Source organism: Equus asinus, chromosome 6 (assembly GCF_041296235.1).
Source record: "Equus asinus isolate D_3611 breed Donkey chromosome 6, EquAss-T2T_v2, whole genome shotgun sequence".
Classification (NCBI taxonomy): domain Eukaryota; kingdom Metazoa; phylum Chordata; class Mammalia; order Perissodactyla; family Equidae; genus Equus; species Equus asinus.
Genome location: NC_091795.1, coordinates 15,139,537 through 15,164,233, shown reverse-complemented (window position 1 = coordinate 15,164,233; position 24,697 = coordinate 15,139,537). Strand labels below are relative to the sequence as shown.

At 40.9% G+C, this 24,697-nt stretch overlaps 3 protein-coding genes across 9 annotated transcripts in view; 2 read left to right on the top strand and 1 right to left on the bottom strand.

Annotated features, from left to right (window-relative positions):
* Nucleotides 1-1,086: 1,086 nt before the first annotated feature.
* The window catches only part of MRPL30 (mitochondrial ribosomal protein L30), a 37,163-nt gene continuing 13,552 nt past the window's right edge, over nt 1,087-24,697 (top strand). For 2 of the 6 annotated variants that reach the window (XR_001396510.3, XM_014831408.3), the window contains exon 1: nt 1,087-1,347. Coding sequence is in view for 1 of the 6 variants with exons in the window: in XM_014831408.3 (XP_014686894.2) it covers nt 1,087-1,347 (261 nt within the window). In the remaining 5 variants the exon portion in view is untranslated. Of the gene's footprint in view, nt 1,348-24,130; nt 24,275-24,697 lie in introns of those variants that run through there. The other 4 variants (XR_011503856.1, XM_014831410.3, XR_011503855.1 and 1 more) reach the window with 2 other exon arrangements.
* On the top strand, nt 1,214-10,613 carry LIPT1 (lipoyltransferase 1). The gene is made up of 2 exons (XM_014831407.3): nt 1,214-1,347; nt 8,075-10,613. The coding sequence occupies exon 2, from the start codon at nt 8,076-8,078 to the stop codon at nt 9,195-9,197; it is 1,122 nt and encodes a 373-aa protein (XP_014686893.2). The 5' UTR covers nt 1,214-1,347; nt 8,075; the 3' UTR covers nt 9,198-10,613.
* Nucleotides 11,792-24,048, bottom strand: MITD1 (microtubule interacting and trafficking domain containing 1). Of its 2 annotated transcripts, XR_011503857.1 has the most exons (9): nt 23,898-24,048; nt 20,926-21,027; nt 19,124-19,260; nt 18,957-19,043; nt 18,116-18,231; nt 17,136-17,196; nt 16,931-17,029; nt 15,772-15,965; nt 11,792-12,045 (listed from the first exon to the last, which is right to left on the bottom strand). XR_011503857.1 is itself a non-coding variant. In XM_014831411.3 (7 exons), exons 1-7 carry the CDS (start codon nt 24,046-24,048, stop codon nt 16,934-16,936), a joined length of 750 nt encoding a protein of 249 aa, XP_014686897.1. In that variant the 3' UTR covers nt 16,811-16,933. The 2 variants fall into 2 exon arrangements, 1 of the variants encoding a protein (XP_014686897.1); XM_014831411.3 differs by lacking the exons at nt 11,792-12,045; nt 15,772-15,965 and having other exon boundaries at nt 16,811-17,029.

The following is a 24,697-nucleotide window of genomic DNA, read 5'->3' as shown; positions in this document are numbered from 1 at the left end:
GGGCAACAGTATCATGTGGCTGTTTTTAATGACAACTAGAAAAATCCCTATTGGGACTAACTACAAACAGAATCCATTCCCACTTGCATAGTACAAGATAAACTACCTCAGAGTGACTTGAGTCAAAAGGGTAATAATAAATAAATGAGGAGCCATGGTAGCTTTATTGTAGCTTTAGGTGGAGCCCTGGTCATTGACGTCGTCATCACCACCAAATTGTGACCACTGGATGCAAGTCTTGGTGATTTCTATTCTAACTGAAGGAGAAATGGATTTTTGTGGAAGATGGAAAAGATGACCACAAATTCCCTGGGCTCCTCTCAGAGAGGTGGGTCCGTTAGTGCTTTGGCCAACAGAAGGTGGCGGAAGTGCTACTTCCAAGGCTAGGCCTCAACTGAGCTGCCCCCGCTGCCAGCCCGCGCCAACCGCCAAGAGCCCGAATGAGGCCATCCTGGACCTCCCAGCTCAGCCCGCCCTTGCTGAATGAAGCCCCATGAGGAAGCCCAGGTGAAACCGGCAGAGGAATCACCTAACTTGCGCATTTCGATGTTAAAAATCATAAATCGTTGTTTCAGCCACTAACGTTTGAGGCAGCTCGTTACGCAGCAATGGTTTACTGAAGCTTTGGCTCGCTGGGGGAACTGCCCACTGGGTGAGCCACGAGGGTTTTCTTGCCAACTCAATGAGGGACACCCCGAGTGCTCCCGTTCAGTAGACTCTGTTTTCTGACCCACTCCTTCCTACCCGTTAGCATCTCTGTCTTGGGAATACCAGCGTTTATGCCTTTAAATGCAACTTGTCTTCTAAAACTGATTTTCGCTTCTTCACCTTCCCAGTGGAGTTATCTGCCCTTGAGACTATGAGAGGGAGATACGGACACACCCAGAGCAACGCCTGAGGGCTCCGGAGAGGGTGTCTGTCGCACTCCGGCGGCCTGTGACCTGACTGGGCTCCCGGCCGACTCCCCGAGACTCGCTCCTCGCAGCGCCCCCTGCAAGCGGCCGCGGCCGCCTCTCCTACCTCCGCCCCGGTGACCGTTAGCTGCGTGCTGTCACGCGGGGACCTCCCGTCTGAACTGAGGCCTCGATGGCTTTCGGTACCATTGCTCGAGCGCGGACTGCGTCCCTGCCTCTAATCAGGTCTGGCACGGCCTCGCGCCCCCCGGGAACCCTAGCGGCCCGGGTCTGGCCCCGGCGCGGCCCCGCCTCCTCTCGGCGCTTCCGGTGCGCCCGCCTCCGGGCGGGTCGGCGGCGGGGCTGGGCGCCTGCGCAGCCTGCCGGGCTCGGGTCCGCGGCGTCCTTCCTCCGCGGGAGCCCGCGCGGCCGAGGGCGCAGCCGGCAGCGGCAGGTGAGTGAGGGTGGAGGACGATGTCAGGGGCGCTGCGGGCCGGGGCGGGCGGGGACCGGGGACCCGGGACCCCGAGACCGGGCCCCGCGTGCGCAATGCCTCGGGCCGCCGCCGTGGTGCTGAAGGGGCTGCCCTCTACAGTCAGCACTTGAGAGGATCTAACTCCACGTTAGGAACGGTTTGTCCCCAACACAGGAGGGTAAAACACGTGGGGCGCCAGCTGTGTGCACGGCGCAGAGAGCCAAGAGGGCAAATAAAACGTGCACACGCCCGTCGTGAGACTCTGGATAAGTTACGTCCTGTCAAAGAGGCGCAAAATAAGAGAGGCTTGGTAAGGTTTCCTGAAGGAGCTGGGCCTGCCCAGGATAGATGGGATTGTGTTATTTTTTGCTTTCTGTTCGCTGATGGAGAAGCATGTTTGGCAACGCAAAGCGGTGGGAGCGAAATGTCTTCCTAGAACGTGGAAATAAGATTGTCCTCTTAGGAAAAACTATAAACTTGCTAACTAAAACGTGAGAGTAGAGATAGGTAAAGTTTGTTGAAAGAAACAAAGTTTTACCAGGCCTTCAAGATTTGACTGTAGCCTGACAACTACAAGACTACGTCGTTCAGCCGGAGGTCTGATCTGTCAGTGAAGCGGGGCGTCGAAGAGAGGCGCACCTGGCCCAGATGAACCCAAGCCGCCTCCAGGACAGAGGGTATCCGGGCTTTAGTAGTAGGATCTCTTCAGAGCCTAAGAGTTGAGGAGGTGGTTTCCTCAGGGCTCATCCCATCAGACATTGAAATCATATTACTCAGTCCTTTTGTTCGGATTCTGTATTCACCAAGCAAATTTATGATAAATCGGCTTATCAGTAGTCCTACAGTGAGGAGTTGGACAGGCTGGTTGGAATATCTGGTTGATAGCCTGTAGTTCTCTATGTAGATTAATAAATTGGCATTCAGGTTTTTTCAGACATCTCTTTGTTTCCACTTTTTCTCGCTCTGTGATTCCTTTCATCCTTCAGGGCTCAATTGACATGCTACATCCTCACTGGGGCCTATTTGTTTATGTGTTCAGGTGCCTAGAAAAGTTTCTGGCACATAGTAGGCACTCACCCTAATAATGCCGGGTCGGTGAGCCTAGGAGTCGAAAGAAAGATTTCTTGGACTCTCAAGGTCTGGCAGTAGTGCCCTTTTATTTAGCGAATAGTGTGGAATAGCATGGGGACAGGACCCATGGGCAGTAAAGAGCTGCTGCATGGGGACAGGACCCATGGGCAGTGAAGAGCTGCAGGCATGGGGACAGGAACCATGGGCAGTGAAGAGCTGCTGCCGCTGCTACACGGAGACAGGACCCATGGGCAGTCAGAGCTCCTGCTGCTGCCCTGAGTTGAGGGTTAGGGCTAAATTTATAAGGCATGGATACGTGACTTATTTTTACTGGAAAAAGAAAAGATGATGTAAAAAGTCATTAAATGATTCAGTGCAGATCGGGTCTGGTTACTGTGCGGTCATATAACTTTAGATACGAATCTGGTCATATAGATCAGCATGTAGGTGAGGATGCCCTGGGCTTCTCTCCCTTGGGCAGCCCTAAATCATACCATAAAAATCCACCGGGTCATATAGTTCAGCATGTAGGCCAGGTCACCTTGGGCTTCTCTACCTGGGGCAACCTTAATCCACATCACCTAACTCCCTCAGCTCTCAATCTTTGCTCAGATGTCAGCTTTTTAATGATGCCTAGCCTGATGACCCTATTTAAAACTGCAGTCTAGTTCCTCTCACACATTTCCAATTCCCCCCGTCCCATCTCTACTTGTTCTTTTTTCCCATAGCCCTGTCACCTTTAATTGGTTCACTGATAAATGCCAGGTGCCAAGAACAATGCCTATCATATGGTGGATGCAAGATTTGTAGAATTAACACCTTTGTTGTGTTTCATTCACACTGTATACATAATACCTGGATGAATAGAGATATTTTGAGCACTATTAATACCTGAATTGGATCAGTTTAGGAATCCTAACAAGATCATGTTTTTGACCAAAGTCATTATCTTGCACTCTTGTTAATTTATCAAGGTAAATGCCACTTTGATGTGTCTTGGTTAGGAATCTTTGTCCACTTTCCTATTAAGCTCCTGGAGGGAATGCATGTCATATGATGGTAATAGTATGAGAAGAACAGAGATGGGAAGGTAGTGTCGACGAAAATAATCCATAACCAATCTATAAATGAAAATTTGGGCGAGTTTATTCTGAGCTAAAATCTGAGGACCATGGCCTGGGGCCTTTCTGCCTGAAGGAAAAAGGGCACCAAAGAAGTGGGGTGCACAGAGTGGTTATATACCCCCAAACAGGATGTTTCACATATGATTGAAATGTCCCTCCCACAATAGTCACAAGATTGCCCTGTCAGCACAGTCACAAGATTGCCCTGATGGACACAGTAGGTAGTGGGTCTGCTATCTCAGTGGGCGCAGCAGGAGGCAAGTCTATTGTCTGGAGCTGGGTGGTCACAGGTGAGCACAGCAATCAGTTCCTAGCCTAAGGAAAGATGCTTAATCCTTAGGGGAATGCCAACATTGGGACGGGGAGGGAAGTTGCACCTTTATCTCAAGAGCCTTTGTTCTTGCCATAGGGAATATCTAAAGCAGATATACAACGCATGCTCAATGGCCACAGTCAGGCCCTTTTGGAAAGACAAGGTCAGGCCGAATTAGGTTTACACCAAATGGCTGCCTCATATTCTCCAATATATCCTATTGCTTGCCATTTTTATTTGTCAGTAGGAACAGTTAACATTCTAGAGCATTTCATATTTGCCAGCATGAGTGCTTTATGCCTGTTAACCCATTTAATTCTCTCAACCATTCTATGAGGTAGGAACATTTTATAAATGAGGCAATTGTAACAGCCGGCAGTTAAACTACTTGCCTAAGGTTACTCAGTAAGTGGTGGAGCCAAGATTAAAACTTAAGCTCTATAAAGGACTATAGTTAACAATACTGTATTGCATATTTGAAAGTTGCTAAGAGAGTAGATCTTAAAAGTTCTCATCACAGGAAAAAAAATTGTAACTGTGGATGTTAACTGACCGTAATAATCCTTTTGCATTATACATATATCAAGTCATTATGTTGTACACCTTAAACTAATACAATGTTATATGTCAATTATATCTCAATAAAACTGAAAAAAAAAAAAAAACTTCTTGTTATCTGGTATCCTGATCCAGATATCCTGATACTCTGTATCCTGCCACATTCTGTATATGCAGACAAGAGTCAGAGCCTTAACCTTAGGAAGGGATTCGTCACAAGGTCTTTGAGAATTTCCGGATTCACAGACACCATTCAGGATATTAGTGTCCACCACACCTGTTAGTTCCTGTTCCTCCCTTGGGTCACAGTGGAAGAGGATCCCATCTGCTGGCAAGGCTGCCTCTCTCCCTGCCTGAACTCTGGCTTCCAACACCACCAGGCTGTCAGGGACCTCCCTTCACCAACGTTGCCCTCTCTTCCTCTCCTCACTCCTATCGTGATCTAAACATGCTCAGTTCTCTTGCATTTTAAATCCACTCCTAACTTCACATTTCCTCTAACTGCTGCTGTCCCTAGCTTTTCCAGTTTACAACTGGAACATATTCTTTGTCTCCACTTTACTCAACACATCTGGTTCACTAATCTTCTTGATGCTGTTAACTCTAATAGATGCTTTTCAACCCTCATCTTACTTAATCTATCTTCAGCGTTTGGCATTATTAACCATCTTGTCTCCTTGAAGCTTCTATATACCATATTTTAAAATTTCTTGTATTCTTAGTTTCCTTTGAGAGCTCTCCCTCCCTCCTCTGCGTGTCCCTTAAACGTTACTGTTCTTTGGGGTTGTAAGGCTCTTATATCTTCTCACTGAACCCTCTCTGGATAATCTAGTTCCTCCCATGGCCTCAGTTACCATCTATTCAGGTCTGTGCCATTGGCTGCTGGATAACCATAGACTCTCAAGTTCAACACAGTCAAAATGAACCAATTATCTTCACCCCATACCTCCTCTTCCTATGAAATCTGTCCTAGGAAATGTCACCTCTTTCCATCCATTTGCCAGCCCAGAAATCAGGGCATAATATTAATAAAAGAGCTAACATATTGTGTGCTTTCTATGTGCCAGGTGCTCTCATAAGCACTTTACATGTATTAGCTGAATTAATCCTGATTTGAGTTCCGTCATTACTTGAATATTACAGATAAGATATCTGAGACACAAAAAAGTCAACCAATCTGCCTTAGGTAATTCAGCTGGTAAAAGACAGAGTTGGGATTTGAATGCTGGCGCTCTGGCTATAGTTTATAATCATTATGACCCGTGACTTCTCTCTCTCACCCTTATTCAATCAATTACCAAATATTGTAGATTGTCCATTCTTAAATCTTTAGGTGATGTCTTGAAAGTATAAATCAGTTCTTCCCACTTCCTTAAAACTCTTCAGCCCTTCCTCCATGGCCCTCAGGGTAAAGTTCAAGCATCAAATTTGGATTTTAAGCCTTTTCATAATCTGACCTCTACTTCTGCCTCCTTATCGCTGGCGCTCCGTATCCTAGTACCAGCCAATGGAATTAAATTCTTTGAATGGGTCTCCTTCTCCTCCAAGCTGTTGCACTTTGTTGAAATACTTTTTCTTATCCCTGTTATGTCTCAGCTTCAATGTCACTTCTACTAATTAGAGTAGGCCTTCTAACGTACTTACCCAATCACAGCACTTATGACACTGTATTTCAATTATCGCTTTACTTGCTTTTTAGTATCTCCCACTAGATGGTGAGTTCCTTGAAGGCGAGGCCTGTCTCCGACCCTCATGTCTCTCATATCCATCCCCTTTATGTCTCTTACCCTAGTTCAGGCCCTCATTATCTCAAGCTTAGACAACTGCATTAGTCTGTTAACTGGTCTCTCTTGAGTCTGTCCTTTCTTTAATCCATGCTCAACACTGGTCACAGAGGTGGTTTTGTATAATGGCCAACTTGCCTGCTCAAAACACTTCAATAGATCCCAGCTGCTTTTAGAAAGGTCCAAGTATTTTAGAATTACATGAATTTGTCTCCTCCCCTTCTCTATTCCCTTACTGCCTTGTGCCTAGTGGGCACTCCATAAATATTTGTTGAATGGATGAAGGACTATGTCAAAGGCGGTCAAACAGAACCAAGAAAACAAAGAGTTTAACCAAAGCAATGCAGTCTGGCTGCAGAGGCCTTTGAGGACGGCACAGCCCTAGACTTCCGTGGAGCTAGAAGACTGATAGTCTGACTCTATCCCTGAGGAGGGAGTCCCCAAAACATGCCTTACTATTAGATGACTGGTTTTTAAAGTAATTTTATTGGGATTATAATGGTTTATAACATTGCATAATTTTGGGTGTACATTATTGATATCAATTCCTGAATACACTTCATCGTCCTCACCCCCTTTGTCTGCATATGCTGGAAAAATGCTACTCCCATTGGCTTGGTAAACACCATCAGATTTGGAGACTCAGTTCAAATATCCCTTCCTCTATTAAACCTCTCCTGACCTTTCTAGATTGTAAATTGGTTCAACTTTTCTGTAGCATAATTTACAAAATATATCAAGAGTAATGAAAATATGAAGACTCTAACCTAGGAATTGTGCTTCTAAAGGACATGACTAAAGAATTTGGCCTAGTTATGGACTTGAATAATCCATTCTACCAAGTTACTTAACCTAAAGGAAAATTATGACCATCCTGAAAAATAGAATTGGAATAGAATGGTTTCTTTACAAGCATAACTAGTCAAAATCCTTCATTATTACAGCTAGTATTTTCAACCCTTTGGGACCTAATATTTCACCAGTACTGCTAACAAAAATAATGTGTAAAGTGTCCAAATGTAATAAAATTATTCATAGCCTTTCCATATAACCCTGCTACTCTGATTGCCTCTCACCTGACCTCAGGGCGTCCTTCCTCATTTAATGTTGATCTAATAAAACAATTGTGCTGCCAGTAAATCTTATATCTCAAAGTCAAATAGGAATTATTTAAAAATTCTTTTAATTAAAGCTTTCCACAGAGGTGTTCATGAATACATTGTTGATAACACAGAAAAACTAGAAACAACCTAAAGTTACAAACTAAGAGACTGAGTAAACTGTGGTATATCTGACAATGGAATATCACACAACATTAAAGCTGATGTAATAATAGATTTAATGTTGAATGAAATAACAGTATGGTTCCACTTTCTTTGGGGGGGAAGCGTGTGTGTGTATACACATGCACAGAAAAAAATGGGTACACACTAAAATAGTAATTGTGGTTGTCTCCCCGTGGTGGTGTTATGGATTCTTTTATTTTGCTCTTTTTGCTTATCTGTATTTTCTCATTTTTCTCAGGGAACATGTATTACCTATGAATTCAACATAATTTGTTTGGCTTTGAGATATATTGCATAATGTATTTGCAGATTAATTGTTTGTAAAATCTGTGCCCCTATTTCATTTCAACTGAAATTATTTGAGGTTTTTCTTCCTTTATCTACTTTGAGTACTCTGTTATAGAGCTGCTGAAGACTAATGATAAAGCTAAAAGGCAAGAAGGGAACTGAACAGGATACTTAGAGAATTAGATAAGTTTGGATTAAATAACCAAGAATTCATAGCTAGAAAATAGAATTTAATATTCCTTTTCTCAATCAATTAATTTGTTTGTCTTCCATTTTTAAAAGCATGCTGATCCCATTTTCAACGAAGAATTGCTTCCAGTTACTTTGTAACCTCAAGGTCCCAGCAGCTGGCTTTAAAAACACAGTAAAAAGTGGGCTCATTTTACAGTCGATTTCCAATGATGTTTACCAAAACCTGGCTGTAGAAGACTGGATCCATGACCATATGAATCTAGAAGGCAAGCCCGTTCTTTTCTTGTGGAGAAATTCTCCCTCTGTTGTAATAGGTAGGCATCAGAATCCTTGGCAGGAATGTAACCTGAATCTGATGAGAGAACAAGGAATAAAACTGGCTCGGAGAAGAAGTGGAGGAGGAACAGTCTACCATGATATGGGTAATATCAATTTGACTTTTTTTACAACCAAAAAAAAGTATGATAGAATGGAAAATCTAAAATTGGTTGTGAGAGCTCTGAATGCTGTCCAACCCCAGCTGGATGTGCAGCCTACCAAAAGATTTGACCTTTTACTTGATGGACAGTTTAAAATCTCAGGAACAGCTTCTAAGATTGGCCGGACTACTGCTTATCACCATTGCACTTTATTATGTAGTACCGATCGGACCTTCTTGTCATCTTTGCTGAAGAGCCCTTACCAAGGGATCAGGAGCAATGCCACTGCTAGCATACCTGCCTTAGTAAAAAATCTTTTGGAAAAAGATCCCACTCTGACCTGTGAAGTACTGATGAATGCTATTGCTGCAGAGTATGCTGCTTATCATCAAATTGATAATCACATTAGTCTAATAAACCCAACAGATGAGACACTGTTTCCTGGAATAAATAGCAAAGCCAAAGAACTAAAAACCTGGGAGTGGATATATGGCAAAACTCCAAAGTTTAGTATAAACACTTCCTTTAATGTGTTATATGAACAGTCACACTTGGAAATTAAAGTATTCATAGACATAAAGAATGGAAGAATTGAAATCTGTAATATTGAAGCACCTGATCATTGGTTGCCAATGGAAATATGTGACAAATTAAATTCAAGTTTTATTGGTAGTAAGTTTTGCCCAATTGAAACTAGTATGCTAATAAATATATTACATAGAACATGTCCAGAAGATGATGAAGTACATAGTAAATGGAATATTCTCTGTGAAAAAATTAAGGGAATAATGTGATTCCAAGTAAATTTCTTAATCTGGACAGTTTCAATGAGAAAATAAAAAATTTTAATGTACATTGTATGTCTCTCAAAATAAAAAAGGCCTAGTCTCTTTCAGTAACTTCTCCCCCTTAAAAATTGTCTATCACCTGCCCTTGTCCGTATTTTCTACTGACCTCTAGGATACTCTGTCTCTTTCTTCATTGATTTTAATACCAGGCACACATTTATATTTCACCTGCTTCCTCTGTTAACATCTTGGGGATGTACACCATATTGGACAGTCTGATCTCAGAGGTAGTTCTTTTTACCTCTAGGGAATATAACCCAGGCTTCTTGCCACTTCTGATACCTTAAACTCTAAACTTCTCCCCTTTAGTTGTATTATCTTATCCTTCCATGCTCTCCCGCTAAATCAAGGCTATTGCACTTTTCTAAGCCCTTAACTCTTCCTTCATCTCCCTTCCTACCCTAGCCAGAATTATTTCAAGTCTACTCTCCCTTCTTACCAGCATTCTCATTTGCTTCTTTCTTGACCTACCATAGCCACCTTGTTTTTTTTTTTATTCCAACAATTGAGTTTTTACTCCTATACTTAGATGGCAGGCAACACTGGAAGAAAATTCACATAATCATGCAGATTAACCCAATTTCGTATTTATAGTTTTCAACTTACAGTTCTCTCTGTTGGTGTCAGATTCAACTCATCTCTTGACTCCCTCTCATTCTTCAGAGGCCTTATTCCTAAATGTTTCCACTCTTCTTAAGCTCAGAATTCCACTACTCTTAATCTGTTCACAAGCCTTGACTTATAATTTGAGAGTGGAGACCTTCAGAAATGAGCTCCTTCAGTCCCCCATGTTCTCTACTTCAACGTTTCTCATTTGTCCAATCTCGGAGAAAGAAATACCTCCTTTCCCTTAATGCTCACCCCTCTAACTGTACCCTGGATTTTGTCCTCTCTAGCCTGTTTGGTCCTTGTACTATCAAATATTTATCTTCATCTTGCATTTTTTTCTCTCCCAACTTTTACTGGATCCTTGCCCATAGTGAATGAACATGCTCATGTCTCCCCTCTCCCAAGAACTCTCCTGCTCAACGTTTTATTCTCTTTCTCTCCATCTCTTCACTGTCAGACTTCTTCAAAGGGTAGCATCACTGCCAACTGTTTCCTGTCTCCACAGTTCATTCACAGTCCTCTTATTTCTACAGTATTTACTATGTGTTCATTGAGTGCCTACTATGTGCCAGGTACTTTGCTAGTTGTTGGATGTTCATGGTGAGTGAGAGAGACATGGTTACTGGCCTTGGGAATTGACAGTTTAGTGGCTTTCAAACTTTTAAAAACTAGAGTAAAACATATATTACGTACCAACACACACATATATTACCTATATCTAACAAATTTCACAATACATTACTTATCCTCTACTATTTACTTATCTGATACTTTATATTCATTTTATTTCATCTTTTAAAAATTGATTTTATGATCTATTAATAGGTCAAGACCTGAGTTTAAAAAACTCAAGCCTAGTGGGGAAGTAGACAAATCAGCAAATAATTACAAAACAAGAAAAGTATGAAAGAGAAGTCCAGGTAGTTATAATAGACAAATATAGGGGCTACCTAGCTGGGGCTATCAGGGAGATGACGTTCAAACTGAGACCTGAAGAATGAGAAGAAAGCAGCCATGCAAAGTGGAATGGGGAGGAGAGTATTCTAGATTTTACCAGTTAGCTATTGCTGCATAACAAACCACTCTAAAACTTGGTGGCTTAAAACAACAATCATTTACTCACACATCTACAATTTGATCAGGGCTTTGGTGGGGATAGCTCATGATCCAATGACATTCGCTAGGACAGCTTAACGGCTGGAAATACCTACTTCCAAGATGGTTCACTCACATGGCTGGCAGATTGGCGCTGGCAATCTCTAGGAGCTCAGCTGGGACTGTGGGCTGAGCGCTTCAGTTTCTCTCCACTTAGGCCTCCATAAGGCTGCCTGGACTTCCTCACAGCATGGTGGCCCAGAACAAGTGACTCAAGAAAGCTCGACAGAGGCTGTATTTCCTTTTATGGCCTAGCCTTGAACGTAATGCAATATCACGTCTGCAGTCAAGTGCATCCAAATTCAAGGGAAGTGATCACAGATACCCACCTCTCTGTAGCAGGAATGTCAAAGTCATTATAAAAAGAGCCGCTGGGATGGGAGATCTTACTGCAGCCATTTTCGGAACAATCTGCCACAAAGAACAGCATACAGGAAGGCCCTAAAGCAGGAAAGAACTAGGCTTGTTGATGGTGTTGAAGGAAGTACGTATAAGCAAAGTCAAGTGTGGAAACAAGGGAGAGAAGCAGAGGCCAGGTCAGGCAGGGACTGATAGGCCAAAGTAGAGCTGGATTTAAGTGTGATGAGAGATGACAGTCTTTACAAAGATTACTCTGGCTGCTCTGTGAAGAATGGGGTGGAGTGAGGCAAGATAGGAAGCAGCGAGCCAGTTAGGAGACTACTGTAGGAATCCAGCAGAGGTGGTGCTGGCAGTGGCCATGGAAAGACATGGATGGTGTGTTAGGCACCTGTTAAAAATTAGGGTTGACTCATTTTCAAGGCAAAGTTTAATTTTGATTCTTTTAAAAAGGAAACAATAAAGCAGTATGTGTTAGTTTGCCAGGGCTGACATAACAAAATCCCACAGATATGTGGTTTAAACAATAGAAATTTATTTTCTCACAGTTCTGGAGGCTGGAAGTCTAAGATCAAGAGGACAGCAGGTTTGGTTTCTTCTGAGGCCTCTTCTTGGCTTGCAGATGGCTGCCACCTTGCTGTGCCCTCACAAAGTCTTTCCTCTGTGCGCATATCTGTCAAAATTTCCACTTCTTTATAAGGACGCCAATCATATTGGACTAGGGCCCACACTAAAGATGTCATTTTAACTTTATTACCTCTTTGAAGACCTTATCTCCAAATTGGGTTACATTCTGAGGTTCTAGGGGTTAGGATTTCAACATGTGAATTTTGGGGGGCACAATTCAACCCATAACACAGGAGTTTCAGGTCTCTGAGAGACCTAGAGACCTCTTTGTCTGAAACAATGTAACAGTGTTTGGATAGCAGCACATTAATCTCAGTCCTCTTCTATGAGTTCTTTTCGTATACCTAAGTGGATCCAGATCGCATCCTTTTTTTTTGAGGAGGGGGAGAAGAAGTGGACTACAGTTTGCCTGCAACTGGTTATCTCAAAGTGGGAGTGGAGTAAGTGAAGGGAACTTGACTTTTCATGTTGCTACTGGGACTAACATGATTGGCAGTTTAGCTTTTTTCATTTGAGGCAGGTTTAATGGGCAGGTCCTTTTGTTCTTTAGCAACAATATTAAACAGCAAATAAACACAATTTTGATGAGATTTCTCATGGGCATGTTAAGCATTATGTTTGTTGCAACCTGTGACAATTATTTTCTAAGAAAGGTATAAAAATCTGATAGGATGTGCTTTGGTGCAATAAAGCAGTCATGATGTTCTAATACCATTTGTTTCTCAAGAGAGAGGGTATCATCAGGCAAAGGGTGTTAAGGCCTTAATATTCCAAAATAGAAATCTGACAAGCATCACCTGGAACAGATGGACTCAAGGTATGTTTTACATTTCTCAGAACTTTCTGATTGTTCGCACATGGGGATGAAGAAGAGCAAGGAATCAAGAATGACTCCTGGATTTCTTATTTGAGCAACTGGGTGGATGGGAGTAAACACAGGGAGTTGGGGAGTGTTTATCAAAAGTGCCTTTGGGGCATATCATATTTGAAATGCTTGTGGGCTTCTGAGATCCCAGATGAAATGCCAAACAGGCAGCTGAATATATGAGATTAGAACTCCAAGAAGTCTTGGCTTAATTTATATATTTGGGAGTTGACAGCATTTTAATAGTTGTGATGAAAATAGGTAATTGTGGACGTCTATAATTCATCTAAAGGTTAAATTTAAAGTGTTTAGCATCTGAGTCCCCATACTATGTTTGGGGAATTCTCCCCCTTATAAATCTTGGTGGGAGGTAGAGCCCGCTTGTTGGAGGAGGTCATTGAGAGGACTGCCAGTTGACCCTCGAACTGGAATCTGCCCTTGTTCTTGGAATGTACTTTCTGCCCAATGTTCCCATTAGGAGCCACTTCAAGGACACAGCCTTGAGAGAGTAATGTATCACTGAGCAATCTGGATGGTATATGTGACTGAACTCAGTTAAGCCTTCTATATAAACTTTTAAGATTCTGGGGGATGGGTGCAGAGACCTACTCATCTTGCAGCTGCCCAAGACAAGCCTCGTATGTAAGTTCCCTTGCTTATTAAACCTGCCACCTACCAATCTGGGAAGGTCTGCTTCTTTCTTTGGTCTCTCCTTGCCCTTCGTATATGGGGGCCATTTTCGAATGAATTTCACCCGGGGAACTCCTGAGGTTGCAAACTAACACCCCCACACCCCATGGAAACTGAAAACTCACTGTACTCTTTTCCCAGCCTCCCTTGAGGCTAGGGTGTGGGGACATGACCTAGGCTCTGCCAATCAGAGGCACTTGGTCCAGGCTTTGAATGGATGGTGATCCAGGAACCTGGGATAGTGAAAACCCTTCTCTGGCAATAGTGAAGGAGCCTGAATTTCTGAGGCAGTAAAGACAGTGAGGCTGGCCATGTAGTGTCCTGTGCTGGTAATGTAAGTGATAGAGTGATATAAGGCTACTGTACCCAGGCCTTGCATTGGGGTCAACAGTGGTATCATCTGATTGGTTCTGTGTGGATTCCAGATGTGATTTTTTTCACTGCAGAACCTCTTGTGGTGATGGTTTGAACTACCCACTATCCTTGTAATAAATCTTTGTTGCTTATATCAGGTAAGAGCAGTTTCTGTTGGTTTTCACTAAGAACTTAACGGTATAATCATTTATACCATTAACAGTGTAGTTAAGTGTACCATTGAGAGTAAGGGGAAGAGTGTAGATTGAAAAAAAAGGTTACTACCTCACACCTAGTTTAGGAGAACTCCAATATTTAAGAGGTATAGTAGAGGAAAAGGAAAGTGTGTTTCATGGAAGCTGAGAGTTTCAAGAAGGGAGTGGCCAACTCAGTCAAATAATCTTGAAAGGTTAAGTAATATTAGGGTTAAAAAGTGCCCATTGGAGGGGGCCAGCCAGGTGGGGCAGTAGTTAAGTTTGCATGCTCTGCTTCGGCAGCCTGGGGTTCGCAGGTTCAGATACTGAAAGTGGACCTAGCACTGCTTGTCAAGCCATACTATGGTGGCATCCCACATAAAATAGAGGAAGACTGGCAACAGATGTTAGCTCAGGGCCAATCTTCCTCACACACACACAAAAAGTGCCCACTGGATATGGTAGTATGGAGGTCATTGTTGACCTTGACGAGCAATTTCAGTGGAATGACTGGGTAGCCAGATTGAAGTGAGTTGAAGTGTGATAGGTGGTGGGGAAATGGAAAAAAAACTGTATACAGAACTCCTTCAAGAAGTTTGTTCATGAAGAAGAACAAAGAAGGAAGGTGGTATCTGGATGGGGATGTATGTACTGGCAGGAACAATGCAGTAGCAGGAGAGATTGCTCAAAGGACCAAGTACTTGGTGAGGCTAAAGGAGGTGAGATCAAGTTCACTTGCTAAAAGTTTGGCTATCTTCCTCATATATTAGGACTATCAACCCTCTTTCTATATATAGTAAATTTGACTTCATATGTTTTTAACTTTCTTATGGTTCCCTTTACCCAAGTTTTAAATATCTGCATGATCAATCTTTTGCTCTCTGCTTTCCTTGATAATTCCTGGGTTTTGTGGTATGCTTAATACATTGAGTGGGGTTTTAAAAAATATTTAGATTTTTCACTTAACTCTTTAATCCATTTAAAATAATTTCTCTATGTGAAGTAAGGTAGAGATCTAGTGTTATTTTTTCCAAACTTTATTGAATAGTCTACACTTTCCCCACTAATTTGAAAGACTCCTTTATTGCATATTAAGTACTCATACACACATTCACTTTCTCTTAGATGTGTTTCTGGACTCCTTATTTTATCCCATTGATTTGTCTATTCTTATAAACATACATTTAAAAAAATTATTGTAGCTTTATGTCTTTATAGCTGGTCAAGTAAGCCTCCTAGTGTTGGTCTCTTTTGTTATTTAATTTATAAATTAACTTAGGGAGAACTGACAGCTTACAAAGCCTTCCCAGTCAGGAATATTTGTCTTTCCAGTTACTCTAGTTTTCTTTTACATTCTTCCATAAAGCTTATAGTTTTTTCATATAGTTCTTGCACATTTCTTGATATATTTATTAGGGAAACTTGCATCTGGTGTTCTAATAGGGTCTGGGGACAGAACTTCAAATATTTAGAATAATGGAGAGCATGTGTGTAGGCTCTCTTCCTTAACTATCATTATCTCTTAGGCAGGATTTCTATGAGAGTTGGATAAAAGTTAATTTCAGAGGGTTGTGGACTGCTGATTCTCTATAGTGATAGATTCATACGCTCTAGAAATCAGAGTTGTTATTTTAACATGAAAGTAAGGAGGTCTAACCTGTGTTCTCACCTGAATGAAAAGCCACTCTACTTCCACATGACGATGGGTACCTGGCAAAATGAGCTAGGATACTTTGCAGAGAGTAACTTTTGATCAGGTCCAACACTTGTCGAAGTGCTCTCTTGAGACCCTGAATTTCCATATAATAAAGCTTGGCAAACTGGTTTGAGTATTTTCAGGTTCAGCATTATCAGCACCTGAACCTGAAAACATCAAAGAAAAACATCAGGAACTTTTCTGGAAGCCCTTCTTGGTATTTTAGGCCAACTCAATCATGTACCTGCTGGCCCACAAAGGCAAAACATAAACCTGGTGTCCAAGGCCACCCAGGACCACTCTGCCCAACCTTATTCCCATGGCTTCCACCTGGCTCCGGTTCTCCACACTATTTAATCTTGAATTTAATCTCAACCTTCTCTAGATATGATGTTTATATGCGCACTCTCCAACACCAGTAATCCTATTTCCCTCCATAGACTTTGGGGTAGCTTATTCTTTAAGCTTCTGGACTGCCCACTGCCTCTGCCTGTATCTCCTCCCCCAGCCTGTCTCCATGGAACGTGGTCTTTGTCTCCAACCAGTCAACTGGCATCTGGATGGATGAGCTTACCCAGAACAGTTAATTCTAAGCTGAGAACCTTTACAAATGTGCCAGCCAAGGTTGAATGAGCTGCAGAATGCATCTGGATAACTAAATGGGTTCATGTGCCTTTATGGAGTTAGGTAATGCCAAAGACACTTAACTGTAAAAAATTAACATTGTACTTTTTTTCTGGTTATTAGACCCACAAGCCCATTTGTCTCTTAAGAGTACTCTAATCCATGATGTTCCCTCCTAAAATCTAAATTCCCAGGGGTAGGATTAATAACCAACTCATCTTCACAATAGGTGCTCATTATCTGTTGATTCACTCTCCAACAGCCAAATAAGAAAAGCTGGTAAAATGTTTAAATTAACTGTATGACTTGAAACACTGTAAAGCTACTGAGTAACGTATTTATAACACTATTTAGGATTGGTCACACAACTGAGCAATGGATCTATAAATTAGTAGAAATGTAAAAGTTTATTGTTAAATTCATACATTATAGGAATGATCTATCCAAAGTAAAAAAATATATAATGTTCACTTAAAATAGAAATATATAATGGAAATTAGGCTACTACCCATCATATTTTTTTTGTGTGCTTGTTATGAAAAATGTCCACTGTTGTTTCATGACATGGTCTTAAATCAAAATCGCAATATCCAAGGGAAAAACGACCCTAGGAAGAGAAGAAAAGAGTTTTTTTAACAAAAAAGGACCAAAGCCATTTTGTTAAAATGATATAAAAAGAGTGCTACATACTCACTCATAAGACTATATCCTACCTGTGCTTTCTTAAAATAATCAAGTCCCCTTCCAATCTTAATCATCCATCCATTGTTGAACCTATTGAAATTCGTATATAGTATTATATTCCAGACTTTTAAGTCAGACAATTATCAAAGCTGTAGTGTATTAAGTATCAGCAGAATTTCCCCCTAATAAATAAAATCACTTCCTCTGGGGGCATGAGTTGAACCAAACATGGGGTTCCTTATGGGCTGTGTCTATAGTGAAACAAACCGTTCAGGCACCATCAGTCGATTTGATTAGCTGATAAAAAGTTTACCAGTTAACCCTTACTCTTGAATTTTAGCTTGCTCGTAAAACTGTCCTGTTCTGCCAACAAGTGGTTTTAAAGTGTACTCAGGCAGACTGTGGTGGTGTTTTAGGGGTTCCCCCACCTAGAGATGGAGGATGTGAGCAGGAACAGCTCTGGGTCCTGATCTCTGCTTCAATCACAGCAGCTGCGTTTTCACCTGTTCTGCATTTCGGTTGTGCTTAAGTTTTGGTTAAAACTAAGGGGGCCGTTGCTATATACATATGAAAGCCACTGTGCTAAACAGAGGGAGCAGATGACTGAAGTAACTCCATACACTGTTTCCTTAGAGACACAGCACAGTCATGTACTAGAATAGTTGATAAACTGTAAGAAATAAAACCACATTAAATAAATATTAGTATCACTAGAAAAAGAAATTATCCCATTACCATAACACCATATGTACAGTTGAATAGACAGAAAAGTACTTCTGCTTCTCACATGACACAGAACATGTAAACTTTATTCCATTAGGAAATATGAAACTCATACTGGACAAAATAAGCCATGTGTTTTCCCCTCAAAAGTGAAGACACTAAAATTGAGCTTTAATTAAAATTTTTATATTTAAATTGAATATTTCTATGTAGTTTTATAAAACTTAAGGGAAATAAAAATAAGCTTTTCAATTGCATGACAATTAGAATATTACTATACACTAACCTAATTTCTCGGTCATGTATTGAAGAAGAGTATTCTAATTCCAACAGCACTCCATGCTTCCTGAGTGACTCTTTTATCTCTCTCAGGCCACTACTTTGCTGTTCTCTCCTACTGCCCTGTCAATAGGAAAAACAGAATTTTATGCCTCAGTTATTAATATTTTAAATTATCCCTAAGCTCTGCAGTGTGTATCACAGGTGAATTAAAATGGAAAGGTTCTATACTAGTTTCAATGTCTGTTGTCTCAAAGAAGCAACCAAAAAATATGAAGTAGTTTAAGAGCAATTGTTTTTATCAAAATAATTGTTTTTTTCTAATGTGAGCATAACACAACTCTCCTGTCTCCTAAAGTGTATTTTAGTAATGCTGTTTAGTTATTCCCAGATGGGGCTGCCTTCTTCCCAAATTAATCCTAGAAATCTGAATTACTTAGAAGCATTCCTACTTAAGTCAAAATCAAGATAGAGATGCCCACTATTATGCTATGATCCCCCAGAAGGCCAACGCAATAAATCAAGGGAAAGAGATACAGTAATTGGTAAAGAAGAGGTAAAATTGTCAACAGTGCAGACAGTGTGACTGCCTCCTAGAACATCCAAGAGACTAAACTGACAAACAATTTGAATCAAAGAGTTTAGCAAAGTGGCCAAATGCAAAGTACAACATACTGAAATCAAGAGCATTTTTCTCCAGATGTTTTATGCCTGTTGTTAGATAATAAGTTTATTCTGAAATAGCTCTAGCTGAAGCATTACATTCAGGTTTTCCTTGCTCAAACTACATTCTGTAACTAAATGAAGTTAATGAAGTTAAGAAAGAATAAATACTTTCAGATACCTACTTCATCCAGAGAGGTGAGAAGATGAATAGTTTTTACTTTACATGGTTTCTTAATAAGCATCTCACAAAATCGAAGAAAGTTATACAGCTGAAAGATATTAGGATGGGTTATTAATAACTCGTATATTTTAAATAACATTTCATCATATTTTAGTACATTTCACCTACCTGATGAGTATGTCTAATATAAGGATCTTCTATCCAAACTTCTGTAACTGTTTCATTAAGGTATTCTTGAAAAAGTGACTCATAACTGAAACCTGTCGCATTCTCTTCTATTTTAATTTGCTTGTGATATTTTCCATCTAAAAAACACAAGCTTCAATAATAAAACCAGTGACCACTTATTTTCTTTTTAAACATATTATATTTATATATAGTGATTAATCGGAATTAGATACAAGTTAATTTTTTTAACTCATCCACTCAGCAAACATTTTTGAATACCTACTATATATCACGCACATTGCAAGATGTTACACATACAGAGGTAAATAAGGCAAACCATTCCATGAGTGATTTCTGCCTTCATGGACGCCAGGCAAGTGGGAAAGTCCAGAGATTTCCTAGAACAGGTTCTTGAGCTGAATCCTACAGACCAGGCACTTTATTCAAGAGAGAACTGTATGTATAAAAGTATCTGATATTCCTGTCACCACGAGTAGAACCACAAGCTATAATTCAGTGGCTATCTGGTCCTCTTCAGAATTAAGTCTTTTTATGTCCTATAATTTAATAGCTAAAGTGAGTATTAAACATAAATGCAGTATAACATGGCGTTTAGAAGTCTTTCTTAGAACTTGTAGTGTTCTAAGCAGAAATTTACAGTACTTCTCAATAACCCAAGCCAAAGACTAGGATGCCACAGGATCAGTAGGATAGTTCCATTGTTTTGTGCATTCAAAATGAATAATTATTGAATGTTATCAAAGACCTTCAAGGTTTTTTAAAAATATGACCCCTAGTGGTAGTTCCTAATTTCTACTTTCAACCTTTGTTTAAAAACCAGTAGTTTGGATTCTGTTCCTAATATTTCCACATATATGTGAGCAACTATGCATCAGTTTTCAAGTCAAGCTAGCCAACAGGTTAATTTAATCCAATGTATTCAAACCTGCTGTATTCACAATGCCAATGGTACTATATTTCATCAATATTTTAGAGGGAAATGTCACTGTAGATTTCAACTTGGGGTGAAGGAAACAATTTTATTCCTACTCAACAGAGGAGCTCAGTAAGGGTACCCAGGATATGGGCTGCTGCAGAATACTAGGAAGAGGTAGGGAGAAGGCTGCCGTAAGGATAGCGAGGAAGAGCAGCTGAGGGCTGGAGACATTGGTTTTGAGGGCAGTAGTTCCTTTGAGTACAAAAAGCAGCAGGAGTGTGCACTTCAGGCAAAGGTGGCAATGACCATTTATATATATATATTCGTTTGTAAACTGGATGCTCGTGAGTAGAGAACTGGCAAAAAATAGCATAGAATCCCTACTGCATCACGAATCATGAAGAATACTTAACTCCTGAAATGTTTTGATTCATAACAAAACACAGAGAAGACCCAGGAGTTTCTTTACGTACTTTACTATGTTGGTCTTTTTATAAAGAGAAATACAAATAAAATGTAGGATTTACATTCAGTGTTCCTCTGTAGTATTACTTAAACTGGAGTCCACACATAAGCTTCATGAGGATCTGTAAATGCCTTAAAACAGCATGCACGGTTCTGCAGTATGTATGGCTCTCATCAGATTCTCAAGAGGGTGTCTAACCACCACCTCCTGCCGCCCCACCAAGAAAAAAAGGTTCAGAATAGCTTATGTATAGGGGAGCAGAAATGCACCAGAAATCCATTAAGATCCCAGCAATAAATGGTCCAGACCACACAGTGCTGCAAAGTCAGAGCCAGAAATTGGGTGAAATTGGCTTTGTCACAATAGCTTATGGAACACACTCTAAAAAAGCCTCTTTACCTTCTTTTTCTTGATCCAAGTATTTTTTTATGTTTTCTGCTCTATCCATGTAGCCAGAAATTTTTTTTCTGAGATGACACTTCTTTGTATCATCTTTGGTACCTACAAATTAAAAAATATATTCTCAAGTTTCAAAACAGTTGTTCTATTAAGTACAGGCATTATTTCCAGTTTCCCAAATTTTCTGCAAATTTGCTATCCTTTAGCATGGTTTCCCTCAGTCCTAAGATACGCAAATAAGCTCAAATTTGGCTTGATCATGCCGGACCTTCATTTTTGCACTAAGCATCTGAAGCATCTTTTTTAGGAGCAGGGAACTCTGACACTGTGTCTCCCTGCAAGGGACACAAAATCTCATGAGGTGACAAAGGTGGCATAGTACATGTCAAACCTGAGTCTGAGCACTATTTTGTCCTAATCACACACAAGATTGATATCTTAACATAATCAAAAGATAGCAAACAATACCTATTTATCTTCCACAAAACCAACTTCTCTTCCAGACTGACTTCCCCATTATAGTTAATGCTCAATCATTTTCCCAGGTTCTCAAAAGATGTAAGGTATTTTAGAATATACATTATCAATAAAATCTTACCCCAAGCCCCAACCCCACAAACCCAATCAGTCACCAAATCACTTCTGGTTCCTTCCTTTTGATATTGCTTATATTTTGCATAATAATTTCATTTTTAAACTCTCAGTTTTTTAAACATTTTATTTTGAATTTTATATTTGTGGAAACGTTGCAAAAATGGTACAGAATCCCTTTACCCAGATTCCCCAAATATCAACACATCACATAATAACAGTACAATTATCAGTTAGGAAAGTAACATTGACACAACACTGTTAACTCATCTACAAACCTTATGTGTATTTCACCAATTTCCCCACTAAAGCAAGTTCATTTTCTGCTCTAGGATCCCACACAGCATTTAGTTGTTACGTCTCCTTAGTCTCCTCCGATCTGTAACAGTTCCTTAGTCTCTCTCTGCCTTTTATGACCTTAACATTTAGGAAGAGAATGGTCAGTTATTTTGTAGAATGTCTCTCATTTTGGGCTGTTGATGTTTTCTCATGCTTATATCGAAGTTATGCATTTTTGGCAAGAAAATCACAGAAGTGTTGTGCCCTTCTCAGTGGGTACGTGATGTTGACATGTCTTATAACTGGTGATGTTAACTTTGATCACTTGGTTAAGGTGGAGTTCACAGATTTCTCCACTGTAAAATCACTATTTTCTCCTTTGTAATTAATATGTATCTTGTGGGAAGAGATCCTATCTCTCATCACTCTTTCACGCACTAATTTTAGCATCCACTGATGGTCCTTGCCTGCAATCATTATTACTGCAGTGTTTGCCAAATGGTGATCTCCTATTTCCATCATTCCTATTTATTAATTGAAATTCTACTGTAAGGAAAAGCTGTCTCTTCTCCCCCATCTATTTACTTATTCAATTATTAATTTATATCAATATGGATTCATGGATATTGATCTTATTCTGTGGGTTGTATTCCAACACTACCATTATTTTCTTGCTCACACTTTATCAGCTTTGGCTTTGAGAGCTCCTTTATGTTGGCTCCTGTGTCCTTTCGACATGCCCCATCATTTTTTGAGCACTTCCTTACTTTTTGGTGGCAAATGCTTTAAACTCATCTTGTATTTTCCCTGCCCCAGCCCCCAAATTACCCATTTTCCCAAGATGCCCTGGTTCCTTTTATTGGAGAATGCTATCAAGAAATCAAATTCTGGGTGCCAAGTGTGCTCACTGCTACGTGGGGGAACTAGCACTACCCCTAGGCCTGTCAGTCAACACAGCGGGAAGGTATATGTAGTTTTACTAACACACACATACATCTGTATTTATTTCTCTGTCTATCCATCTGTATATATATTAAAAACCACAAGTTCATGCAGGCATGCCTCAGAGCTATTTCCGGTTCCATTCCAGGCTACTGCAATAAAGCGAATATCACAATGAAGCAAGTCACACAAATTTTCTGGTTTCCCAGTGCATGTAAAACATGTTTACACTATACTGTAGTCTATTAAGTGTGCAATAGCATTATGTCTAAAAAAATGTACATACTTTAACTAAAAAATACTTTATTGCTAAAAAATGCTAACCATCATCCGAGCCCTCAGCAAGTCATCATCTTTTTGCTAGCAGAGGGTCTTGTGCCGGGGACTGTGCTGGGTGTTAAGCGTTATTTGGCTGCTTCTCAACACTAAGAATAACCACCCACCTAACGGAAAAAGTCTCACCGCTTCCGCCCACAACCCGACGCATCTCTCACATGAATTTCAATACAACAGCCACTTCTTACAAAAAATCTTTTTTTTTTTTACCGCGATGTGATTTTTCATTTACTTTTAATGAAAAAGTTTAAACAGAAAAGTAAGGATAATAGTGTAATGAACCCCCTTACTACCCATCACCTAGATTTAAAGACTGTTAGCGTTTTGCCACATTTGCTTCAACTTCTTTTTCTTAAGTAAAATTAAATTCAGACATCACGACTATTCTTCCCAGAACACTTCAGTGTGCATTTCTAAAAATTAAGGACAGTTTTTAAAAAAACCATACTGCCTAGCAAAGTTAATCATTTTCATGTTACCCAATCCATATTCAAACTTTCCAAATTGATCCAAAAATCAATTTTTACAGTTTTACAATTTTTTGTCTTTTACAGTTAGTTCAAACCCATGTCCTATCAAGTCTGACATTACATTTGGTTATGTCTCTTAAAAATCTAGAGTAGCACCCCCCTTTTCTTAATGACGTCAATCTATTAAGAACATAAAGAAAGCAGTCCGCTTGTCCTGTAGCATATCCCACCTTCTGTATCTGACTGCTTCCTCCTGGTGCCCAAGCATGGTTTTTAAATCCTTCGCTCCGCCCGCAGACACCGCGGGATCCAGCTCCTTTTCCTGTGGTCCTCCCTCCACGGCTCATTGCTCACCTTTCAGAACCTGCAGGAGCAGGTCAATCCCCTCCTGGTAACACACCAGAGCCTGCGGGTACCGCGACTCCGAATCTAGTTCCACCGCCCGCTTTAGCACAGCGACCGCAGCGGCGCTTTCGGGATCCTGGCCCAGACCACACCTCGCCATAATTCCGGAAACAGCCCTCTGCCTCAAGCCGGGCCAGATTGGGCGGGTCTTCAGCACGCCGGGATCGGTCAAGTGACGCCAATGCGCCTGCGCTCTTTTTACGGCCCTTGAAGGAGGGACTCTTCCGGAACTAAAGTGCCCTAGTTTGCCGGTTGCGCGCACTGTGACGGCGGAGCAGGAGTGTAACGCTTGGTCATCTATCCTGGGCTCGGCTTCCACTCGGTGGGTAAGTTCAGGCTGGACGTTTAGCAGTCGCTGGGCAGTGAGGAGTGAGTGGCCGAAAGATTGCATTTTGCCAGGAGTGCATATCTGCAATCCTGTGCAGATGCGGGTTGATTTTCCCAGCTGGATTATGAGCTTGCGGGTCAGAGTGACCTAAGTGGGCCTGCGTCCCGATACCATCCCTTTGGCTCCCGAAAAGCCACTGGCCGACCTGACCCGGTTTCCCAGTGCGCGGCGCTCCGGGACGCGCGGCTGGAACCGAAGTTCAAGGGGAGGCGCCCGGGCTGGACAGCCTGGGAAAGGGAGTTGAAGTTTGTTTTAGCATTTTCTGTGCTTCTGCTTTATTCATAACTTCGGCTTTCCGTTCGGGATGAGCGTAACTTAATTTTTTGTTAATGAAAATAGGAAATTGCCTAAATTTTAAATT

Excerpts from the sequence above, each read along its gene's own strand:
- LIPT1 (XM_014831407.3), top strand. The coding sequence starts at position 8,076 with ATGCTGATCCCATTTTCAACGAAGAATTGCTTCCAGTTACTTTGTAAC.
- MITD1 (XM_014831411.3), bottom strand. The coding sequence starts at position 24,048 with ATGGCGAGGTGTGGTCTGGGCCAGGATCCCGAAAGCGCCGCTGCGGTC. Across the intron at positions 21,028-23,897 it reads GCTCCTGCAGGTTCTGAAAG|GTACCAAAGATGATACAAAG; the intron begins GTGAGCAATGAG and ends TTTAATTTGTAG. Across the intron at positions 19,261-20,925 it reads CTTGGATCAAGAAAAAGAAG|ATGGAAAATATCACAAGCAA; the intron begins GTAAAGAGGCTT and ends TGTGTTTTTTAG.